Below are 20,022 nucleotides of genomic sequence, written 5' to 3'. Positions count from 1 at the left end.
CTTACTTTCTCTTTCTCTTCTTGCTAACTCCCCAGCACCATGTCTGCCTGCATACTGCCATGCTTCCCACCATAATGACAATGGACTAAGCCTCTGAGCTCTAAGCCAGTCCCAATTAAATTTTTTCTTTTATTAGAGTTGCCATCATCGTCGTCGTCATTGTGGTGTCTCTTCAGAGCAATAGAACCCTAACTAAGACATAAAGTGATTTGTCCAATAAAACAAGATTTCAAGAGACCCAGACCAATCACCTCTCCATTCCTAACACGCAAATTAAGTGTCTGCACTGTTATCTTCCCCTGCCTCTCTCAGAGACTAGCAGGTAAACCCTACACCCCTCTTTCTCTCTCTTTTAGTTCTGAGACAGGGTCTGATCTGTAGTATATGTTGCCCTGGAGCTGAAGCTCATTATGCAGGCCAGGCTATATAGTTATAATTACGGGTATGCACCAAACATATGACAATACTCCTGCACAGCTTGTCAAATACTGAAATTACAGGCATGGACCACTGTGCTTGGCTGTCCCCCAGCCTTATATTTGGAAAAACTAAAACCAAGCCAAATAGCAAGGTTGGAGAATTCCGTGAGCTGGAAGAACAGGCCAGCATGGCCTCCTCAGAGGTATCTCAGGCAGCCTTACCTCTTCATCTCTCTTGGTGAAGTGGGGTTCATCTATTTTATTCACAGCCATGATTATGGCTACCACATCCTTCCCATTCATGATGGGGGAAGCCAGGATGTTCTTGGTCTGATATTCTGTGAGATTGTCCACGAAGTCACAGAAATGCTCATCCTGAAAGAGTCAAGGACAGAGAGACAGATGAATACAAAGAACAGGGAACATCTCAGAGACCCTGCTGACAGGGGGATGATGGAATCATCTGTTCCCTTTTAGCAAGTTCCTGGTGACCTGAGGTGACCACGTACACCTCCAGCATCCATTAGAAAAAGGAGGGGGGGGGAGGAGGAGAAAGAAGAAGAAGAAGAAGAAGGGGGAGGAGGAGGAGGAGGCAGCTTGACAGGCACTCCATCAAGGGCCATGGAGGGCAAACACATCAGGGCAGTGAAGCCCAGTGGGAGCTGTGAGGGAGTTAGAGGCATTACCATGGTGACTGCCAGTGGGCATGGCATGTGGTACTCTACGTCATCCCTTCATCTTCAACCTCCCAACAGCCTACGAGAGAGGGACCAATAGCCTATCTCAGAGAAAGGAGATCTGCAACTCAGAGTTCACGTTGTGACTTGTGAGCGCTTAGAACCTGTCCTCAGCTCTGCTCGGCTCACATCGTCTCAGAGAAGCTACACTGGGGTCCACCTCATTGAACAAAGGCTTTGTTATTCTCAGCTCCACCCTCTTGTATCTATTTGGACACCATCTCACTACGTAGTGCAGGCCAATCTCAATCCTCCTGCCTCAGCCTCCCATAAGTGCTGGAATCACAAGCATATATTTTCACCTTTTTTGTTGTTGTTGTTGTTGATATTTTCTTTATTTACATTCCGAATGCTTTCCCCTTTCCAGGTCTCCCCTTTGGAAACCTCGTATCTCATCTCTGCCTCTATGAGGGTGTTCCCTCACCCACCCACTCCCATCCTCCTGCTGTGGTATTCCCCTACACTGGGGCACTGAACACCCTCAGACCTGAGGGCCTCTTATTTTCACTTTTTATAACAAGCTGGTTACCATCTACACAGTCATTTCAATGGTCATTCCCATCCTCCAGATCCATATGAAACTCCACTACACATCAGGCCTATACCAAGTGGCTAAGATTCAAGGTCTTCACTGATGAATCACCAACAGTAAGTTTGATTGGCATCTTGACTGGGTTGAGAAATGCCTAGGAGCTCAGTGAAGCAAACCTCTGTGTGTGTGTAACTTCCCAGAGAGGATTGCCAAAGAGGGGACACCGGCCCTGAATGTAGAGCTGGACCAGCTAGAGTAAGCAGCAGGGTGGGGAAAGCTGACCCGGGACATTCTTTTTCTCTGCTCAACAACCGCCCTATGAACTGCCCTGTCCTTTCACAATGTCCCCACAACAGACTACCAGCCCCAAACCATGAGCCAAAGCGATCTCTCTTTCCTTCAGTTAAAAATATTATGTATTATCGTTAAGGGAGAGGCATGGTGTTTGTGGTGAGGGACGTGTGCCAGGGCTCATGTGGCAATCACAGGATAACTCTGTGGAGCAGTTTCTTTCGTTCCACTTTCACATGGGTTCTGGGGTCAAACTCAAGTAGCCACCAAGTCATGCCAATGACCTCTTCTCTTGTCTCTGTCGCATATTTGGTCACAATAGCACTAAAGTAATACAGGCCATAAAAGCTTAGCTGAAAAAATGTAGCACACAGAGATCCACACATCCTGACTCCTAAACCCAAAGGCACCCGGAGGGATCGTTAGAGGCTTTGGTACAGTCTATGTGGTCAGGGAGAGGAGACACAGGCTGGATTGTCTATCGTCAAAAGAACCCACCTTTCTGTCTCCAGTACCATGGATACATTTCCTGACTGCCATGCCTCATGGGACCTGAGCCAGCCCAAATACAGTGTGCACTGTTCTGAGAAGAACGATTCATCTACACAGCCAATGCTAGAACTTTTCTACAACTAAGGTGGCATCATTTTCCCTGTAGCTCACTTTCCTGGTGCGGTGCTCTGGATGTTGGGATTTCTTCCCAAAGACAGTGAGATTCAATAAATAGGCAATGGCATAAGGTCAGGGAAGTTGACTCGGCCCAGTGAAGGGTAAAGGGATTAAGATAAACCAGTCATGCTCCACTTGAATTATCAGTTGGGGGTTAGAAAAGGCTAGAAGGCAGCAGCAGCCATGGATGGTTTTCTGTGTCACTCTCAGAAGACCCAGATGAGGGCCTGTGTCCAGGGTTGGGCAAGCTCAGATTCATCTCAGTTCAGCTTTGCAATATTCACCTCCAGCAAGGGAAGCCAGAATTTGGGCCGCACTTGCTCTAAGGCAGATGTCTGTCTCTAAATCTGCCAGAACCCTCTTTTCCGGTGTATTCGTCACGTTTCTCATCGCTGTGCTCAAATACCTGACAAATGCAACTTCAGGGAGAAAGGGCTTATTTTGGCTCCCAGTTTGAAGGGACACAGTCTGCCATTTCCAGGAAGGTGTTTTGACAGGAGCAAGGGGCAGCGGACCACATTGCAGCAAGCAGAGAGGAGAAAATGGCTATACTCTGTTTGCTTTCTCCTTGGTAGACTGTCTGGAACGTCAGCCCATGGAAATGATGCTGCTCACATTTAGGGTGTGTCTTGCCACCTCCATTAATCTGACTGAAATACTCCCTCACCGACAAGCGCAGAGGTCTGTGAGGTGAGTCTAGATCCTGTCACGTAGATTACCATCACACACACTGAGAGTGCCCAACCAAGGAACTCTTCATGGACACTCCGTCTCCCAAATGACTGGAGTCTACATAAGCATTGCCAACCCTGTATTCATCCCATAGTAAATACCCCAAACTACCCTGCTCATGTGTGTGTGTGTGTGTGTGCGCACACACACATGCACGCGCATGGAATTGAGCTGGAGGTAAAGGACAGCATCTGTCTCATTCCCTTGAGACAGAGTTTCCTATTGAACACCAAGCTGATCAATTTAGCTAGGTTGGGTGGCCACTGAGTGCTAGGAATCTGTCTGTCTCTGTCCTCCCAGTGCTGAGGTTGTAGACACAAATATCTGACATTTTGTGTGTGTATAAGTGCTGGGGATTTGAACGCGAGTCTTCATGGTGGTAAAGCAAGTTCTCTTACCTACTGAGCCATGTCCTCATTCCCAAACCAGTGATTTTAAAAGCCAGGCATAAGAGACTTACTTGGTTAAGGAAGGTCCTGAATCCTTCATTCACTCAGGACTGACAGAATACTTTCTGAGTGACGCACTGCTCTGAACCCTGGGGCCCCAGTAGAGAACGGGAGACTTTTATTCTGGTAAAACATAGTTAAATAGAGGAGACATGAAAAGAAAAAAGAAAAGAGGGGCCTGGAAAGATGGCTCAGCAGTTAAGAGCACTGGCTGCTCTTCTAGAGGGCCTGAGTTCAATTTCCAGCAACCACGCGGTGGGTCACAACCATCTGTAATGGGATCTGATGCCCTCTGCTGGTGCATCTGAAAACAGTGACAGTGTACTCATATACATAAAATGAATACCTCTTTTTAAAAAATAAGAGTAGAGTTCAGCATTTACCCTGCAGCCTGATAGCATCTGCTCTGAAGGATCCAGGAATACCTTAATAGTGATGGGCGGGTGGTAGATTGAAGCTGTTCAGGTTTGAATGGGAATCAGGAAGGCTTCTCTGAAAGGTAGCACTGAGCTGGGGGCCCAAGGCAGAGGAGCAGGGGTGTGAGCATTCATTCTAAGGAGGGGCATAACTACAAAGTCCGGAAGGTAGGGATGGGCTTGGAAGATATGGCAGTTTGAATAAAAATGGCTCCCATAGGCCCATAGGGAGTAGCACCATTAGGAAGTGTGGCCTTGTTGGAGGAGTTGTGTCTCACTCTCTGCTGCCTGTGGATCCAGATATAGAACTCTCAGCTCCTCCTCCAGCACCATGTCTGCCTGCATGCCACTATGTTTCCCACCATGATGAAAATGGACTCAACCTCTGAACTGCAAGGCAGCCTCAATGAAATGTTTTCCTTTATAAGAGTTGCCAGTGGTCATGGTGTCTCTTCACAACAATGAAACCCTAACTAAGACAGGGGACTCAAAGAAAAGATCTGTGTACCTGAGGCATTGAGAGGGAGGGGAAGAATGGAGGGCACAGAGTTGGAGTGGCGAGCCTCAGTATTCTTTCATTCATTCATTCATTGTGCAGGAGAGCTTCTATGTGTCTACAGCTGGCTTATAACCCTAGTGTGGCCTCAGACTCACCATCTTCCTGTCTTAGCCTCCTGAGTGCTGGGATTTCAGGTATACATCACCATGCCTAGATTTAAACTCTGCTTCTCATTCCCTATCCCCAGTTTCTCCTCTCAAACACTCACAGTGATAAATTCTGTGGGACCCATGGCAGGATCTGTTAATAGAATCCATTACGTATTGAATAATAATGGTGTGCTCTGCTAAAAGCCAGACGACTTACATACATTATCAAATCTGCCAAACATAGCTGCTCCTTCTCAATCGTGGACAAGTCCCTTGCCTATAAGTAGCGCAGCTGCTTACCTGTTCATTGGGTGTTGGTTTATTCACTGGTTAATGGGTTAATTCATTCATCCATCCATCCATCCATCCATCCATCCATCCATCCATTCATTTGTATTTATTGAGCCTTGGCTCTGTGTTAGGCACTGGATATGTCAGAGTCTGTGTGGAATTACCTTTATTGCTAACTAAGATAGGAAGACCTGTCCACTGTGGGCAGCACTATTCCCTGGCTGGGATCCTGGACTATGTAAGTAGAGAAAAAGCATTCAGCAGCAAGCATCCGTTTATCACTCTCTGCTTCATGACTGTGAATGTGTTGTGACCAGTGCTCAAACTCCTTCTGCCTTGATTTTTTTCCCCACCATGGTGGGCTGTACCCTTGACTTCACCATGATGGACTGTGCCCTTGAACTGCAAGAGAGCATGTGATGGCTATTTCCAGTTGTCAACTTGACTATATCTGGAATGAACTCCAATCCAGAGATGGAAGGCACACCTGTGACTCAGATCTTGAGGCTGGAAGACACAGGCTTTTGATTCTGATCTTGAAACATAGCATCCATGAAAAGCTTATGTCTAGGCAAGGTGGTACATATGTTTAATCCAAGGAGACAGAGGCAAACATCTCTGAGTTCAAGGCCAGCCTGGGATAGAGCAAGTTCAAAGAAAAGGACAGCTTAGGTCCAGGCATGGTGGTACACACCTTTAATCTGGGCCATACCTTCTGCTGGAGGTCTACATAAGGACAATGGAAGAAGGAAGGCTTTCTTCTTCTTCACCTGCTTGCACTTACTTGCCAGCACATCTGTTGTATCCTACTTCCTCAAGATTCCAGGTTATACAGAAGACCAGTTGAAACATCTAGCTTTGAGAGACTGAGCAACTACTAGATTCTTCGACTTCCCATTCACAGCTGCCCATTGTTGGGTTAGTCGAACAGCAGACTGTAAGTCATTCCAATAATTTCCCTTAATAAATAGAGACATTCCATAAGTCTGTGACTCTAGAGAACCCTGACTAAGACAGAGCACAAACCCTTTCTCCTTTAAGTTTCTTTTGTCAGGCTGTTTTATCACAGCAACAGGAAAAGGAAGGAAGACAACTGGTCACATGAGGTTGCTCTCTCTGGGTGTCATGGCATGGTGGGATATCATGTTCAATGGGAACCTCCAGTTCAAACCACAGTGTGAATCAGGATGGGCAACAGAGATTGAGAAGCTTGCCTGAGATTAGCTTCAGTGGTTACGTAGTACACTACCTCAGTTTCCCCTGAGGTGAAGTCAGAGTGATGGTTTAGGTTTAAGGTTTCTCTCCTGTCTAGTGTGGCCATTTCTGAGTCTCCAGAAAGGAAAGAACAGAGGTAGACTAGATCTGAGAGACTGCAGGTGATGGTTCTCTCAGCTCTAACAGTCCTTTCTGTCCTGAAGTCTTCAGAATGGAATTGGTTGGTGTTGAAGAGGGGCTGCCCCTTATTCACTCACGCATTGAGTAAGTACCCTACTCTACCCCAGGTACTGGATGAGATGTCAGGGACAAACAGTAAAGAGGCGAGCTGAGGACAGACACCTCTTGGAGTAGGAGACTTCAATACCTCACTCATTCCAACAAACAGGAACATTGGAGCTAACTGATTTAATAAATCAAATGGACTTAACAGATACTTACAGATTATTTCACCCAAACACAAAAGAATACACGTTTTCTCTGCACTTCATGGAAATCTCTCCAAAATTGATCAGTCACATACCAGGACACAAGGCAAGTCTCAACAGATACAAGAAAATTGAAAATAGCTCTTGGTATCCTATCAGACCACAATGGATTAATACAACAACAGAAACAGGCTGCCAGGTTAAATCTGAATTTCAAGTAGATGATAATTATTTTTAATCATAAGCATATCTTAAGTATTTCATGGGATATACTTTTACTAAAGCATTCCCCTTTGTTTATTAAAATCCAAGCTTAGATGATCACCTTCCATTTTACCTGTCAATGCTGACCTCATCTTTCATAACAAGCACAAGAATGAGCAAAGATTTGCCATGGGATGCGAGCACGCAGGAGAGCCCCTGGAAAACAAGTTTGCAGCTTCACAATGAAGCAACTGTAACCACCCCCAGACTCTCTAGGGCAGTGAAGGCTCAAAATATAACTTTAAAGATATTCAGAGACAACTCAGACCCCAGTCCACACCATCTTCTCCCTCTCCACTAGTTACTCGGCTTCTTTAGAAAGACCACGTCCATCCCAGAGCCTAGAAGAGAGGGAGATTTCCCGTGTATGAGAGCAGCAAGCAACATGCAAATGCTAAGCACTCGGGACTTCCTGGTCTTGGCTGAACTTGTGTGCAGGTCTGAGTCACTCACACCCAGGGACACTGCCCCAGACTTAAAGACTTCTGGGAAAGCCTGGGTGTGGCTGCAAGGATGAACTTTGAGAGCTGAACAGAAAATAACAGATCAGCACAGAGGCTCATCACGCTGGTAGGCCTGAATCTTCTGGAATCAGACCTTCTCAAATCCTCAAGTCCACAACGCCAAGGCCTATGAAGGGCTTAGCGCTTCCAGAGACTAAAGGAATCTAAAAGGAAAACTCCAGAAGGAAAGGTTAGATTTTTTTTTTTTCCCCATAGTCCACACAGATGTGGTGTGGCTCTGTCATTTAGAATAAGTCCTTACTGACAGCAATGGGATTGTAATAAGGGACAGGAACTGCCCATGTAGGCTTTGTGTCAGGAGGCTAAGGAAATAGCTTAATGGATAAAGCACTTGTTGTACAAGCTGGATCCAGAATTCAGAGTCTCAGACTCATGTAAAAGATGGGTAGGTATAGCAGCCCACCTGAAATCCCAGCATGTAGGAGGCAAAACCATAGTACTGTCAATGTTTTATATAATAAGAGGGGAGCCCAATTAGGCTAAATGATTTGCCTAGGCTATGTTCTAACAAGAGCCACACCCAGCTCTGACCTCAAGACATAAGGTCATAACTCCTGAAATATGATTAGAAATAAACTATCTTAAGTAACCCTCCATCTCCTGACCTCATTTTACACCTAAGGAGGAGGTATGGGGTTATCAGAGGGTTCGAGCCTGGGCTCAAGGTCAGTGTCCCTGAGTTTAAATTCCATCTCTGCTTTACACCCGTGTGACCATGAGCTAGAGTTTCCATATGTCATCTGTAGGCCTGAGATAGTGAGATACTACACAAGAATCTGCGAAGGTAGAGTGTACCAAAGACAAGGGAAAAGGAGACAAACAAGTGGGCACACAGGAAGCGATTATCCTCATGCACTCTGCCTGGTGTTGGTGTTTTCCAGAGAGCTAGTTTCTTGGTAGCCTAGGCTGGCCTGAGGCTTGACCTTGTAGCTCATGCTGACTTAGTATGCTCAGTGGTCCTCTAGGCAGCTGGATATTTAGGAGAAAGACCAGGTGATCACTGTTTGATGTCCCCCTTGAATTCGTGTGTTAACTTGGACTTAATGCTTACTGATTTTGGTGCAAGCCCCTTATTAAGACCTTTGGAGTAAGGTTGGAAAAAATGGATTTTGACGTTACCTCTTTTCTCCCCTCTGGAGTGTGTGTGTGTGTGTGTGTGTGTGTGTGTGTGTGTGTGTGTTTGTGTGTGTTCTCGTGCATGCGCATGCATGTTAAAGTACACTAGCCTAAAATTCCTTGACTTAGCTAGGCTAGTGGGTCATCTGCCTGTCTTTACCTCCCCAGCTCTGGGATTACAGATACATGCCACCATGATTGGTTTTTAAAATTTTTTTAAGTGTAGGTTCTAGGGATTGAACTTGGCTTCTCATGCTAGCCCAGCAAGCACCTCACTGTCTTCCCAGCCCCTCCTCTTCCCTTTTCAACCTTAAGACTATTGGTCTGAAATAAATACAGGAGTAAGATAAAGACAAAGTCACAAAATGTGCAGGAGGCCAGGCATGTGGCCCATGGAGGCCAGAGAATCTCCATGACTTCAAAGCCAGTCTGGTCTACAATGCAAGTTCTAGGCCAACCAAGGCCCTGTCTCAAAACAACCAATCAAACAAAACAAACAAACAAACAAACAAAAGGGACACAAAATATCCAGGAGCTGGACCTCGGAAATGGTTAAACATGATTCCTTAGTATGACTGGTGTAACTAGTAAATGAGGCCTGTGTGACCCTAGAGTTTGGGGATTAACTTGCTGTGTAATGAAGGGAAAATCACTGCAAAGTTCCTAGGCTTTAGGCTGTGTTTATTGACCACTAGCTCTGTGCCTGACATTGTGTGGGATCCTAGGATAAATATTGAGTCAATATGGTTCCCTGTGCCAGAACCTTGATTGGTGACTTCAGGAAGGGGACAACTCTGACAGAGGGTGTTCCCAAGGAAGAGACTGTTGAACTGAGATCTGAAGGCACGTGGGGTTGGCATGGACCAGGGAGATCAAGTGGGACTGCTTTGCAGCCTCCAATGATAATATAATGATATCCAGCAGGCACATGGATCAAAGGGATCTTTGTCAGAGTTTCCAGTAAAATCCCAGGAGCTGCAGGATTTGGTTGGTTTGGTTTGGGTTGGATTTTTGATGTGGAGGCTCTCTGTAGCCCAGGCTGGCCTGTGATTTGAATCTGTAGCCCAGGCTGGCTTGGGGACTTGACTCTGTAGCTCATCTCTCAGTGACCCTCTAAACTTCTGGGTTTTTAGGAGAAAGATCAGGTGATCAACGTTAACATTTTCAGCAATGGGACAATCATCTCTGTTTCCAGTTAGAAAACATGACGAAAAATAACGCTACCTTTGTGATACTTCTGGAAGAACGTGAAACTCAATCTAATTATGAAGGCCTATCAGACAACCAGGCGTGGTGGCTCATGCCAATAATCCTGGCACTTGGGTAGCTGAGAGAAGAGGATTGCCAAGAGTCTGAGGCCAGCCTGGGCTACACAGTGACTTCTAGACCAGCCTGGGATGCCAAATGAGTCTTTCTCCCCTTCCCTCCTTCCCTCCTTCCCTCCTTCCCTCCCTCCCTCCCTCCTTCCCTCCTTCCCTCTCTTTCTCCTCACCTAGAGTATAGTAAACTTTATCTAAAAACACTCCAATAAATATATGGTGGTGATGGTGGGGGTTCAATAAGCCAAAATAGAAAGGCATTTCTGTAAAATATTTGTGAGTTTGTCCAATTTGGCATAAAATATTTCTTCAAATACACCAGCTTTCCAGAAAACAGTCTCAGACAGGAGTGGACTAAAGAGACAGGGCTACATTAGTGTACTTGAGACACCTGGAAAACACTGGATATACACAGGTAGATGATGGTACTGTGCGACTGTTATGCTCCCCACATTCAACCATTGTACTGTGGTTGTGGAAGAAATGTCCTGCTCTAGAAATACTGACCAAAGGCTGTATGCTCAGGGCATGCCTGCAACGTCCTTCTAGCAGACCATGGAAATAGAGAGAGAAGCAGATATGGCATAATATCAATAATTGGTGAATATGAATAAAAGATACACAATTCTTTGTAGTATTTTAAATTCCTGCTAGTTTTGAGTCTTTTTTTTTTCTAAATAAAATGTTCTAAGTATTTTTTATAAATAGAGAGTGGTATCGCGCTATGACTAGCCCAGGTTTGGTGGCCAGCAACAGCCCAGCCAGCTTGGACTCCAGAACCCCAGAGAACAGTGCATTCGTACATCCATCTTATGGGGAAAGCGTACCTCTTCTGTGTTGGGGACATTGGCAATCTTTTTGGAGTGTGCGACGTGGCCCACGACACCCATGTCCAGAGGGAAGACAATCTCGGAGTCGGGCATCACCAAGCAGTCCTCTAGGACGGCATCCTTGTGGACATTGAAGAGCCTAGTGGCCAGCTCGGCGATGCCGTTGCGGGTCCTGTACATGAACAGGCTCATGCGGTCGGCCCGCAGGAGGAAGCAGAGCTTCTTCATGACATTGAATGTGCATTTCTCAGCCTGTAAGTTCTCCTGAACGTCCCGCAGGAGGTCAAAGATGATCTCACTCTCCTCTACGCTGTTCACATCGTGGTAGTTGCTGAAGTCCACGGCTGCCTCCTTGGCCCCGAGGAGGTCTGAGATGACCTTCCCCCGGTAGTGAAAGTTATAGTATTGTTTGGCAAAGCCAATATTTGAATCCAGGAACTTTTCTACCTCCTCTGCTGTCACCTCACCCATGGTGAAGACTCCCTTTAGCTGCTCCCAAGGAGAGGTTCAGGCTCTCAGCCTTTCCTGGGCAGTTTCCAAGCAAATTGAGTTCAATAGGCCCCACCTCAATCTGAGGTTCTCTGGGTCTTGTCTGCAAATCACAGGGAGAAGGCCACACAAGAGCAAGGGGCCAGCCAAGGGATTAAGTTATTAATACATCTTGAGAAGATCATGAGGATCAGCGTGTTCCAGATACTGCTGGGGCCTGGAAGAGAGAATGGGTGTGGCTCCTTTTCACCCTGGTCTGATAAGGGCCAAGAGGAGACATCCATACTGAACTTCACTCGTGCACTGCATGGGTTAGGAAGCAGCCTAACAGTTTCCTGTAAATGTATCCTCTCTGCCCTCGCTGGCTTTCTTTGAACCCATGACATCAGTTCCTGACAATGGCTGTTTAGGTTTGTTCCGACTTCTTGGACAATAAGAAGAGCTAACAAGTCTAACTACAGTCCTCCATTCGGGAAGGACTAGAGTTTGGACACAGCCACCTGCGAGCGCCCCTCATCCCCATCCCTGCCACTGGAACCTTCCAGCCTTTGGCTGTGATAAAATAGCCTGACAAAGAGCAACTTAGGGGAGAACGGGGGGGGGTATGTTTATGTTCAGTTTCAGGTTACAGCCCATCCTTTGTGGGGGGTGGGGGGGTAGGGGTGGGAGTGGCCTGGCAGCATGAACTTGAGACTGCTGGTCCCATTACATCCACAATCAAGAGGAGAGAGAGAGAGAGAGAGAGAGAGAGAGAGAGAGAGAGAGAGAGAGAGAGAGAGAGAGAGAGAGAGAGAATATGAATGCATGCAATCATTATCACTTGCTTGATTGCCCTTGGACTTGATTATCTATCCTTCCTTCTACAGTTCAGAACCCCTGCTTAGGGAATAGTATTGCCCTAAGTGTGATGTCTTCTACACCATTCAACACTCCCAAAAGACATGCCCGTATTGTCAATCCAGTGTAGAGAGACGATCCCTCACCGAGACAATGTTCCCAGGTGGTTCTAGGTTGTGTTGATTTGACAATGAAAGTTAACCACCCCACACGCATCACTTCTCTCCCTAAGCCTCTCAACTGTGGGCCATGGTTGTTGTCAGGCTGCCTGGATCACTGTACACAGGTATATATCATAGTCTAAGTTCTTCTTGGGCTTGGATTTTAACGATGTTTGAATTTTAGTATTTTAATGGCCCTTATAAAAACCAACACACCTTCCATAGTTACTCTTTTATTACAAAAATTTAATACATGCTCTGTAAAAAATAATGGAAAAGAACAATTAAAACCACATGTAGTCCTATTGCTCAGGGGTAACCTCCACTTAACAGTGTAGTTGTGGCCCTTTCCAGAGAGGCTCACCTTTAAAAGTCTATTTCCTTTCAACTTGCTCTTTCTCCTGGTGCTTTAATGTGCCTTTTCTGACTCTACCCTTGTGCTTTCTTGGGTTGTTAATCAGAAATGCACACCACTATCCGTAGGCTAGCAACTTCAGAGACTCTAGAAACACCAGCATTCTCGTCAGTGTGCCTCTCCTACACAAAAAGCAGTAGGAAAGAGCACATCTTCTCTGTCCAAACCTTATTTTGGCTTCCATGACAGCCCTATTCTGTGCCTATAGACACTGTGGAATGCATGATTATAAACAGTTGCTGGCCCTTGAACTTTGTAAAGGGACTTCATTATAAAGTGGATTACTTCCTTCGTCGTTGTAGAGTGTAATAAACTCTCGGGGGTATTGCGCTCATTTAGTACCATGTACAAAGGTGCCCCTCTCCACCCAATGATAAACATTGCGACTTCTGCACAGGTGAGATTCACAAAGCTCAGCTCAGCTCAGCATGTTTGTGGTTTTCATCCGTATCATCATGTGTGGGGGTAGGTCAATCATTATTGTTGCTCTTCAGCTTTTCAGTAATGGCATGAGCAAGTCAGAAATATTCACCTATTGTTTTTAAAGGGGAAAAGAAAAGGATGCCCCTTACTTTGACAGTCCATATGACAATCTGACCTTCTCCCAACCAGCTGCCATATCTCACTGGAACACTTTGTTCAAACACTCTTACCCAGTTCTGCACAGTCTGCAGACTGGAAAGTTTTAGTACTGCTTATCACGCCTCGTTATCTTAGCCCAAGGAAGCGCCACACCATCTTCCCTCGGTTCCTTCCCATCACCCCATCCTATCTCCTTGATTGTGCTTATTCCTTCTAGAAATTCTCTCAGCTTCTCTCTCTCGTTCTCTCTCTCTCTCTCTCTCTCTCTCTTGTCCTTCCCACTGGACTCTGTCCTCCCCACCTGACTGGAAGATTCACTCATGAGGGCAAGGACCTATCAGGGTTTGTCCTCTAGGTCTTCCAGGGTCACCTGGCACATCCTTGGTGTTCAGCCAAGTATATATATAGTATATGAGAGTATACTGTAGCTGTCTTCAGACACACACCAGAAGAGTGCATCAGATCCCATTACAGATGGTTGTGAGCCACCATGTGGTTGCTGGGAATTGAACTCAGGACCTCTGGAAGAGCAGTTGGTGCTCTTAACCACTGAGCCATCTCTCTAGCCCTCTACCAAGTTTTTGAAGCCATTTTTGTAAGCCATTTTTAAAAAATGTTTTTATTTAGAATTTTATATGTCCTTGACTACTGAACTTTAGAAAATATAGGATCACAAAAAGAGAAGATCAAAATTAAAATTCATTGCACAATTAAAGTTTTTTAGAGTACTTCCATATGCCAGACCATTACATGCTTTTTCCTTCTTTACTGACTATCATGAATGTCTTTCAAAGGTATGTCTCATTCACCGTAATGACTGCAGAACTGTCCTCTGTGCTGTGTCACTGTCCTCTACAGCAAGGGTTCCTAACCTTGACCCCATTGACCTTTGGAGTCCAGTAATTCTTCATTGAGGGGGGTTGTCCTATATACCAAAGATCCTTACCTCAGTCTCTACCCACTAAATGCTGGATGACTCCCCTGATTTTGTGACAATTAAAAATATCGTTGACATTTCCCTATGCCCCCTGAGAAGCAAACAAGTCTCCATAGTTAGATGTTTTGACTTCTTCCAAAAATATTTATTTTTTTATTTTTTCAAATGTGTATGTCTGCATGAATGTTTATGCATGTGTGTGCTAGTACCCACAGAGGCCAGAAGAGGGTGTTGGAGTCCATGAAGCTGGAGTTACAGGCAGTTGGAAACACCTGGTATGGGTGCTGAGAATCTAAGTCCCAGTAGGAGAATGCCAGCTTGTTCAGGAAGGTTTCAGAGAGCAGGACAATCTACTATAACGAAGATATAAGTTTCTGTAGGAAACTGGAGGAAGCTGGGTACAGTACACATGGCCGTGACTCTAGAACTCAATGGGGTTAAAGAAGGAAGATTTCTATTGGAAGCCAGCCTGGGTTTCCAATAGTAATCCATAGGAAACTTTGAGGCCAGAACAAGCTATAATATACAGTAAGGCTCTGTCTCAAAAACAGAAGGCAAAACAAGACAGAAGGTGGCTAGGCATGGTGTTGAATAGCTGCTATCCTAGGACTTAGGAGGCTGAGGCAGGGGAATGAGAAGTAGAGACAAGCTTATACCATTTAATAAGACCATGACATGCCTTCCATACTATGTTAGTTATTTAAAATTTCCAAACCTCACTGTGCCTACTTATAAAATTAGACTAAGTTTACATGACTATTCTGGAGATAAAATGAGATAATATAATACCATACAATAAATGAGATAATGTAATATATAAGACGAAGCCATGATGTGAACGTTAAGCTAAACCATACAAAACTGACAGAAATTTTGTTTCTTTACACAAATGGCAATGTGTTCAATGTGATAGTAATTAGTCAGCTATTTCTAGTTATTTTGACCATAAAATAATTGTTTCACCATATAGGTAGTGAGCTTCATGCCAGTGGTACCAAGTTCTATCTTAGTCACTGCTCTACTGTGAAGAGACACCAGGACCAAAGCAACTCTTTTAGAGGAAAGCATTTAGTTGGGCTTAGGTTACAGTTCCAGGGTTTAGTCTATCATGGCAGGGAGCATGGTGGCATGCAGGCAGTCACTAGAGCAGAAGCTTGAAAGCTGTATCCTGATCAGTAGAGAGCCTGAGACTGGCATGGGCTTTTGAAACCCCAAAGCTTCCTCTAACACCTTCTCCAACAAAGCCACACCTTCTAATCCTTTCAAATAGTGCCACTCCCTGATGACTAAGCATTCAAATATATGAGCCTAAGGGATACATTCAAACATGTCAAGGCAAGGATCACCGTTTATACCGGAAGCTGGGCTAGGACAGCAGTAAAGAGGCTGTTGCAAGAAGGAAATCGTGTGAGCCATGCTGTGTGATGGGAAGAGGGCGGCCTGAGATACAGTGGTAACCTTGGCTAATTCCACGTCACTGGGATTCTCTAGGCATCAGCCAGTGTCCCTGCATGGGACAATTCACTGGTGGTAGGTGCTGCTTTAGCTTGCATTTCCTGATAAAAGACCTTTCTCCCCTGGACTTGTCAAACCCCACCTCCTCCAGGAAGCCACAGAGGCATTCTTCCCTGAGAGCATAGCTGCCTTTAGAGCTACTGAACAACCTTTCAGGGCCTCCGCCCCCACTTTACACACACCGGCTCACCCTCAAATGTCACCTACTCTTACCCTTGACCTAGAGTTGATGTCAATTCCTGTCTGGCCACATGTTACTTAATTTTATTCCAGCTAGATGAGTTTCCTGCTGGGTTTGGAAATTTCTCTGTGTTTTACCTTGAGGGTCTAGCCTGGAGACATGTCTTGCCAAGGCTTGCCCTTATTTTCACCTTGCAGCATTTTTTTCCTCCTTAAGCTCAAATTCTCAAATATATATGTGTATATATATATATATATATATATATATCTTTTAAATTAGGAACTTTGGGAATATCATAGTTTTCTAGGACAGCAATAAAGTCCTTGAGACTGGGACTTGCAAAGAACAGAGGTTTGTTGAGGTCACAGTTCTAAAACGTCAAGAACACAGTGCTTTGGTAAAGGCCTTCTTAGCTCTTGGCTACCATGGACTGGGAGTGGAAGGGATGAATACAAGAAACCAGAGGTTTTCAAGAGCTTGGTTTACTTGTTTTAGGGGATCTGTTGCTTAAGAGTACCTCAGAAATGACATCCTGGACAAGGAATGTTCCAGGTATCTATGCCCCACCACCACCCCCTCAAGGTCCCACCACCTCAGCCCCACCACACTAAGGACCAAGGTTCCGGCATATGAAACGCATTCATAGCAACTCTCATGAGGTGCAGCCAAAACAGATCGTAAGTACACCTTTGACAACAGCCCAGAAAGACGGCAGGTGAGAGCACACATTTAGTCAGCATCCAAGCCAGAGAGAGCTGAATTGAACCCTGTTCCTTCTGTGAACATTTATTTTATTTTATTTTTTTTTACTTTAGAGGAAGTTACTTAAACTACTGCGTCAGTTTCTTTATTTGCAAATGATAGATAACAGTGACATTTATTAACAGAACTGCTGCAAGGCTGACATATTGAACAACAGACAGCAGGGTCTCAGTAAACACAGCTATCAAAAATGATCACGGAAGCCAAGTGTGAGGCAGTGTTCATTTGCTTGCTGTTGCTGTGATAAAACAGCCCTGGCCAAAAGCAACTTAGGGGAAAGGGGCGAGGGGGGGGGGGGACGACGGGGGGGGGGTGCTTATCTGGCTTCCACTTCCAGGTCACAGTCCCTCATTGAGGGAACTGGAGCAAGGACTGCAGCAGAAGCCACAGAGGAGAGCTGCTCAAAGGCTCCTGCTTAGCTCCTTTCTGCATCACAGCCCCACCTGCATAGAGTGGGCGGAACCCTCCCACATCAATTATCAATCTAGGCAATGGCTCACAGAACAGCCACAGGCCAGTTTGGCTACAGCAGTTCTTCACCCTAGGTTGTTTGAAGTTGAAAATAAAGAGTAATGAGGACAGACAGTGACAGATAAGCCCATCTCTCTAATATTTTCTTATTTTTTTTTGAGATAAGGTCTTATAACATATAGCCCAGGCTATCCCTTGTCTGTCTCCCAAATGTCATCTCACCTGGCTCTCTTCCCTCCTCCCCTGTGCTCCTCCCCTTTAGACTTCTTTGGAGACAGCGGTTCACCTGTTGGTTCACCTGCCTCGGCCTCCCGAATCCTAGAGCTGTGCACTAGCATGCCTGGCTCCTTTTATTGAAATAAACTTTTATTATTTTCTCTCTTCAAGGTGCATGGATCACACAGAGGTACATTTTCATGATATAGGAGATTTGAAAACTGCAGACAGATAAGAAGAATACAGCAGTTGTTGCCCAGAGACTTATCTTCCTTCCCCTTTTCTTCCCTCTTTTTTCCTCCACACCCTTTCCTTTCTTTCTAAAAGTGACTCACCCACCTCAGGCTATCTTCGAACTCACTACATAGCTGAGGATTCTATGGCTTTGATCCTCCTGCCTCTGGTGCTGGGATTATAGGCATGAGTCACTATGCGGTGCTGGGGATTGAACTCAGGGCTTCCTGCAAGTCAGGCAAGCCCCCAACTGAGCTACATCCTTAGCCCCCATCTTTCTTTCCCAATTATGCAATTTTTAAAACGAAATTGTGTTGTACAATACTTTGTTTTTGGTTTTGGATAGGTTTTTTGTTGTTGTTGTTGTTTTGGTTTGGTTTTTTGAGACAGAGTTTCTCTGGGTAGTCCCAGCTATGTGGTAGAACTGGCTCAGTAGACCGGGCTGACTTACAATTTAGAGATCTACCTGCCTCTGTCTCCTAAGTACTGGGATTAAAGGCATCACCCACCACTGTCTGGCTTACTTTCTAATTTCCTTAATCAAACTCTTGACCAGAAGGAGAACAAGTCCATTTCTAACGCTGTAATATGTTGTCATGGCTATCTGGCAGAGCTCAATCAAATAATTCAAAAGTCAATATTTTAATGCCAAGATCACATTTCACTTCAAGTGTCCATCTCCTACAGTTCTTAGCCTGTGTTCTTGAAAGCAACCTGGACTCTGTAGCTTGTGACTGCTTATTTTCTGTATCTAAATATTTATAACAAGCGATGTGAACTCCTTCACAGTGGGTATGAGAATCACATTTCTATTTTTTCTCCAAATCAGATTTTATATATTCCAAGTGCCCACCCCACAGTGCTGGCAGGACATTCGATCCCAATCCTGATAACAGGCAGTCCACCTTATGATCATGTGACGCTTTGCTTGGCCAGCCCCATAAGAACCTTCTGGCTGATACTCCACGTTGATGGCATGGTCCCCTGAAATGCACTGAGTCTTCTCTCATCTGGGGTTCGGAAGCCTTGCAGTGCTTGGCCTTCCTAGTATAGGACCCCCATTCTCTGGAGTACCAACAGCACAGGAGCATAAGAGACGCAGCTACCTCTCCAGTGAAGGAAAATCCCAAACCCATTTCATTCAAAAAGCCTGCAAAGGTTTTTTTCCTTGACCATAGAGAAGGTTCTTTAATTAAAAAAAAAAAAATCGTATTTTTTCCTAGCTAGTTGGCTTTTCCACTCAAAGGAAAATTTCTTCCAAGACTAATCATGGAAATGGTTGCTTTATTAACCCTAAGAATGTTGCTTTTTCCCCCTATTATCTAATAGCCCCAAGTGGTCCTGAAAGGCCACACCCCTTTTAGGGACTGAAGGTGAGGGGTGGAGGGGAACTATCTATAGTTATATAAAGAACACTAGCAGAACAGGGGCAGAGACCTTGACTCAGGTGCCCAGTACCAAAAAGAAAAGAAAAGAGAAAAAAAGTGTCCGAATCCCTTCTGAACATCAGTTAAATCTTTACATTGTCTTTAAAAAGTTGCAACATTGTATTATGTGTAGCCTCAACTGAGCACTGATGAGATAAATTGAACAGGGAAGGCAACAGAGGAAGCCGCTGTTGAAGGTGTCTCTAGAAAAGGACAAAATGAATTAGTAAGAGGGACTGTGAGAGAGACTTACTTTTCACTGATGAACATCCAGGACTTTTACACATCCAAAGGACATGCTATCCTCTAAACTACATCCTCAGATTCCCGTTAATCTTTAGTCTAACTTGATTCTGTGTCAACTATTTTTAAAAGCAATGAGACTGACTTTCTTCTTTTTTTTTTTTCAAAACGGAAAACAGCTATATAGACCATTAGGACCAAACAGATCATTAAATAGTGAGTCATCCCAACATCAGAGGGCTTTAGAATACAGTAGCCTGTCCCCACTGGGTGATCAGGAAGTGCTGAGGGAGGAAATCCTGATATGGTCCTTAAATGAAAAGGTTCTTTGCCTGCTCATAATGCCCAAGGCTAACATACATCGTGAGTTACTCTTTGGTAGAGATTTTTAGGGAAGAATACATTGTAACTGATACTTGTTGCTCTCAGGCTGCCCCGCCCAACTTCCAGGACCCGAAGGGCAAATGTTCCGGCTTAGACAGGAGGTGAAAGAGATCTAGGTGCTAAGTGGCCAGGCTGCTGACCCGTTGTTAAAGCAGATTATTAGGGAGCTCACGCAGCTCAGCGGCAGCCTGGAAACTGGTTATCTTCTCCTGGTGACGGGAAGATGGGTATTCAGACCAAAGTCCAGTTCCCTGGAATGGTGAAACGGGAAGAAAAGCCACAATAGCC

At 45.1% G+C, this 20,022-nt stretch overlaps 1 protein-coding gene across 2 annotated transcripts in view; it reads right to left on the bottom strand.

The window, feature by feature from the left end:
* Pde6a (phosphodiesterase 6A) overlaps window positions 1-11,351 on the bottom strand; it is a 66,193-nt gene extending 54,842 nt beyond the window's left edge. The window contains exons 1-2 of one of the 2 annotated variants that reach the window (XM_021150535.2): window positions 10,878-11,351; window positions 642-794 (exon numbers count right to left, since the gene is read on the bottom strand). In XM_021150535.2, coding sequence (XP_021006194.1) covers window positions 642-794; window positions 10,878-11,351 — 627 coding nt within the window. The remainder of the gene's footprint in view (window positions 1-641; window positions 795-10,877) is intronic. The other variant, XM_029471997.2, reaches the window with a different exon arrangement.
* Between the last annotated feature and the right edge of the window lie 8,671 nt (window positions 11,352-20,022).

Source organism: Mus caroli, unplaced genomic scaffold, assembly GCF_978045245.1.
Source record: "Mus caroli unplaced genomic scaffold, Mus_caroli_1 scaffold_19, whole genome shotgun sequence".
Lineage (NCBI taxonomy): Eukaryota > Metazoa > Chordata > Mammalia > Rodentia > Muridae > Mus > Mus caroli.
The sequence above is the reverse complement of the archived record's forward strand: the minus strand, read 5'-3'. Positions and strand labels throughout refer to the sequence as shown.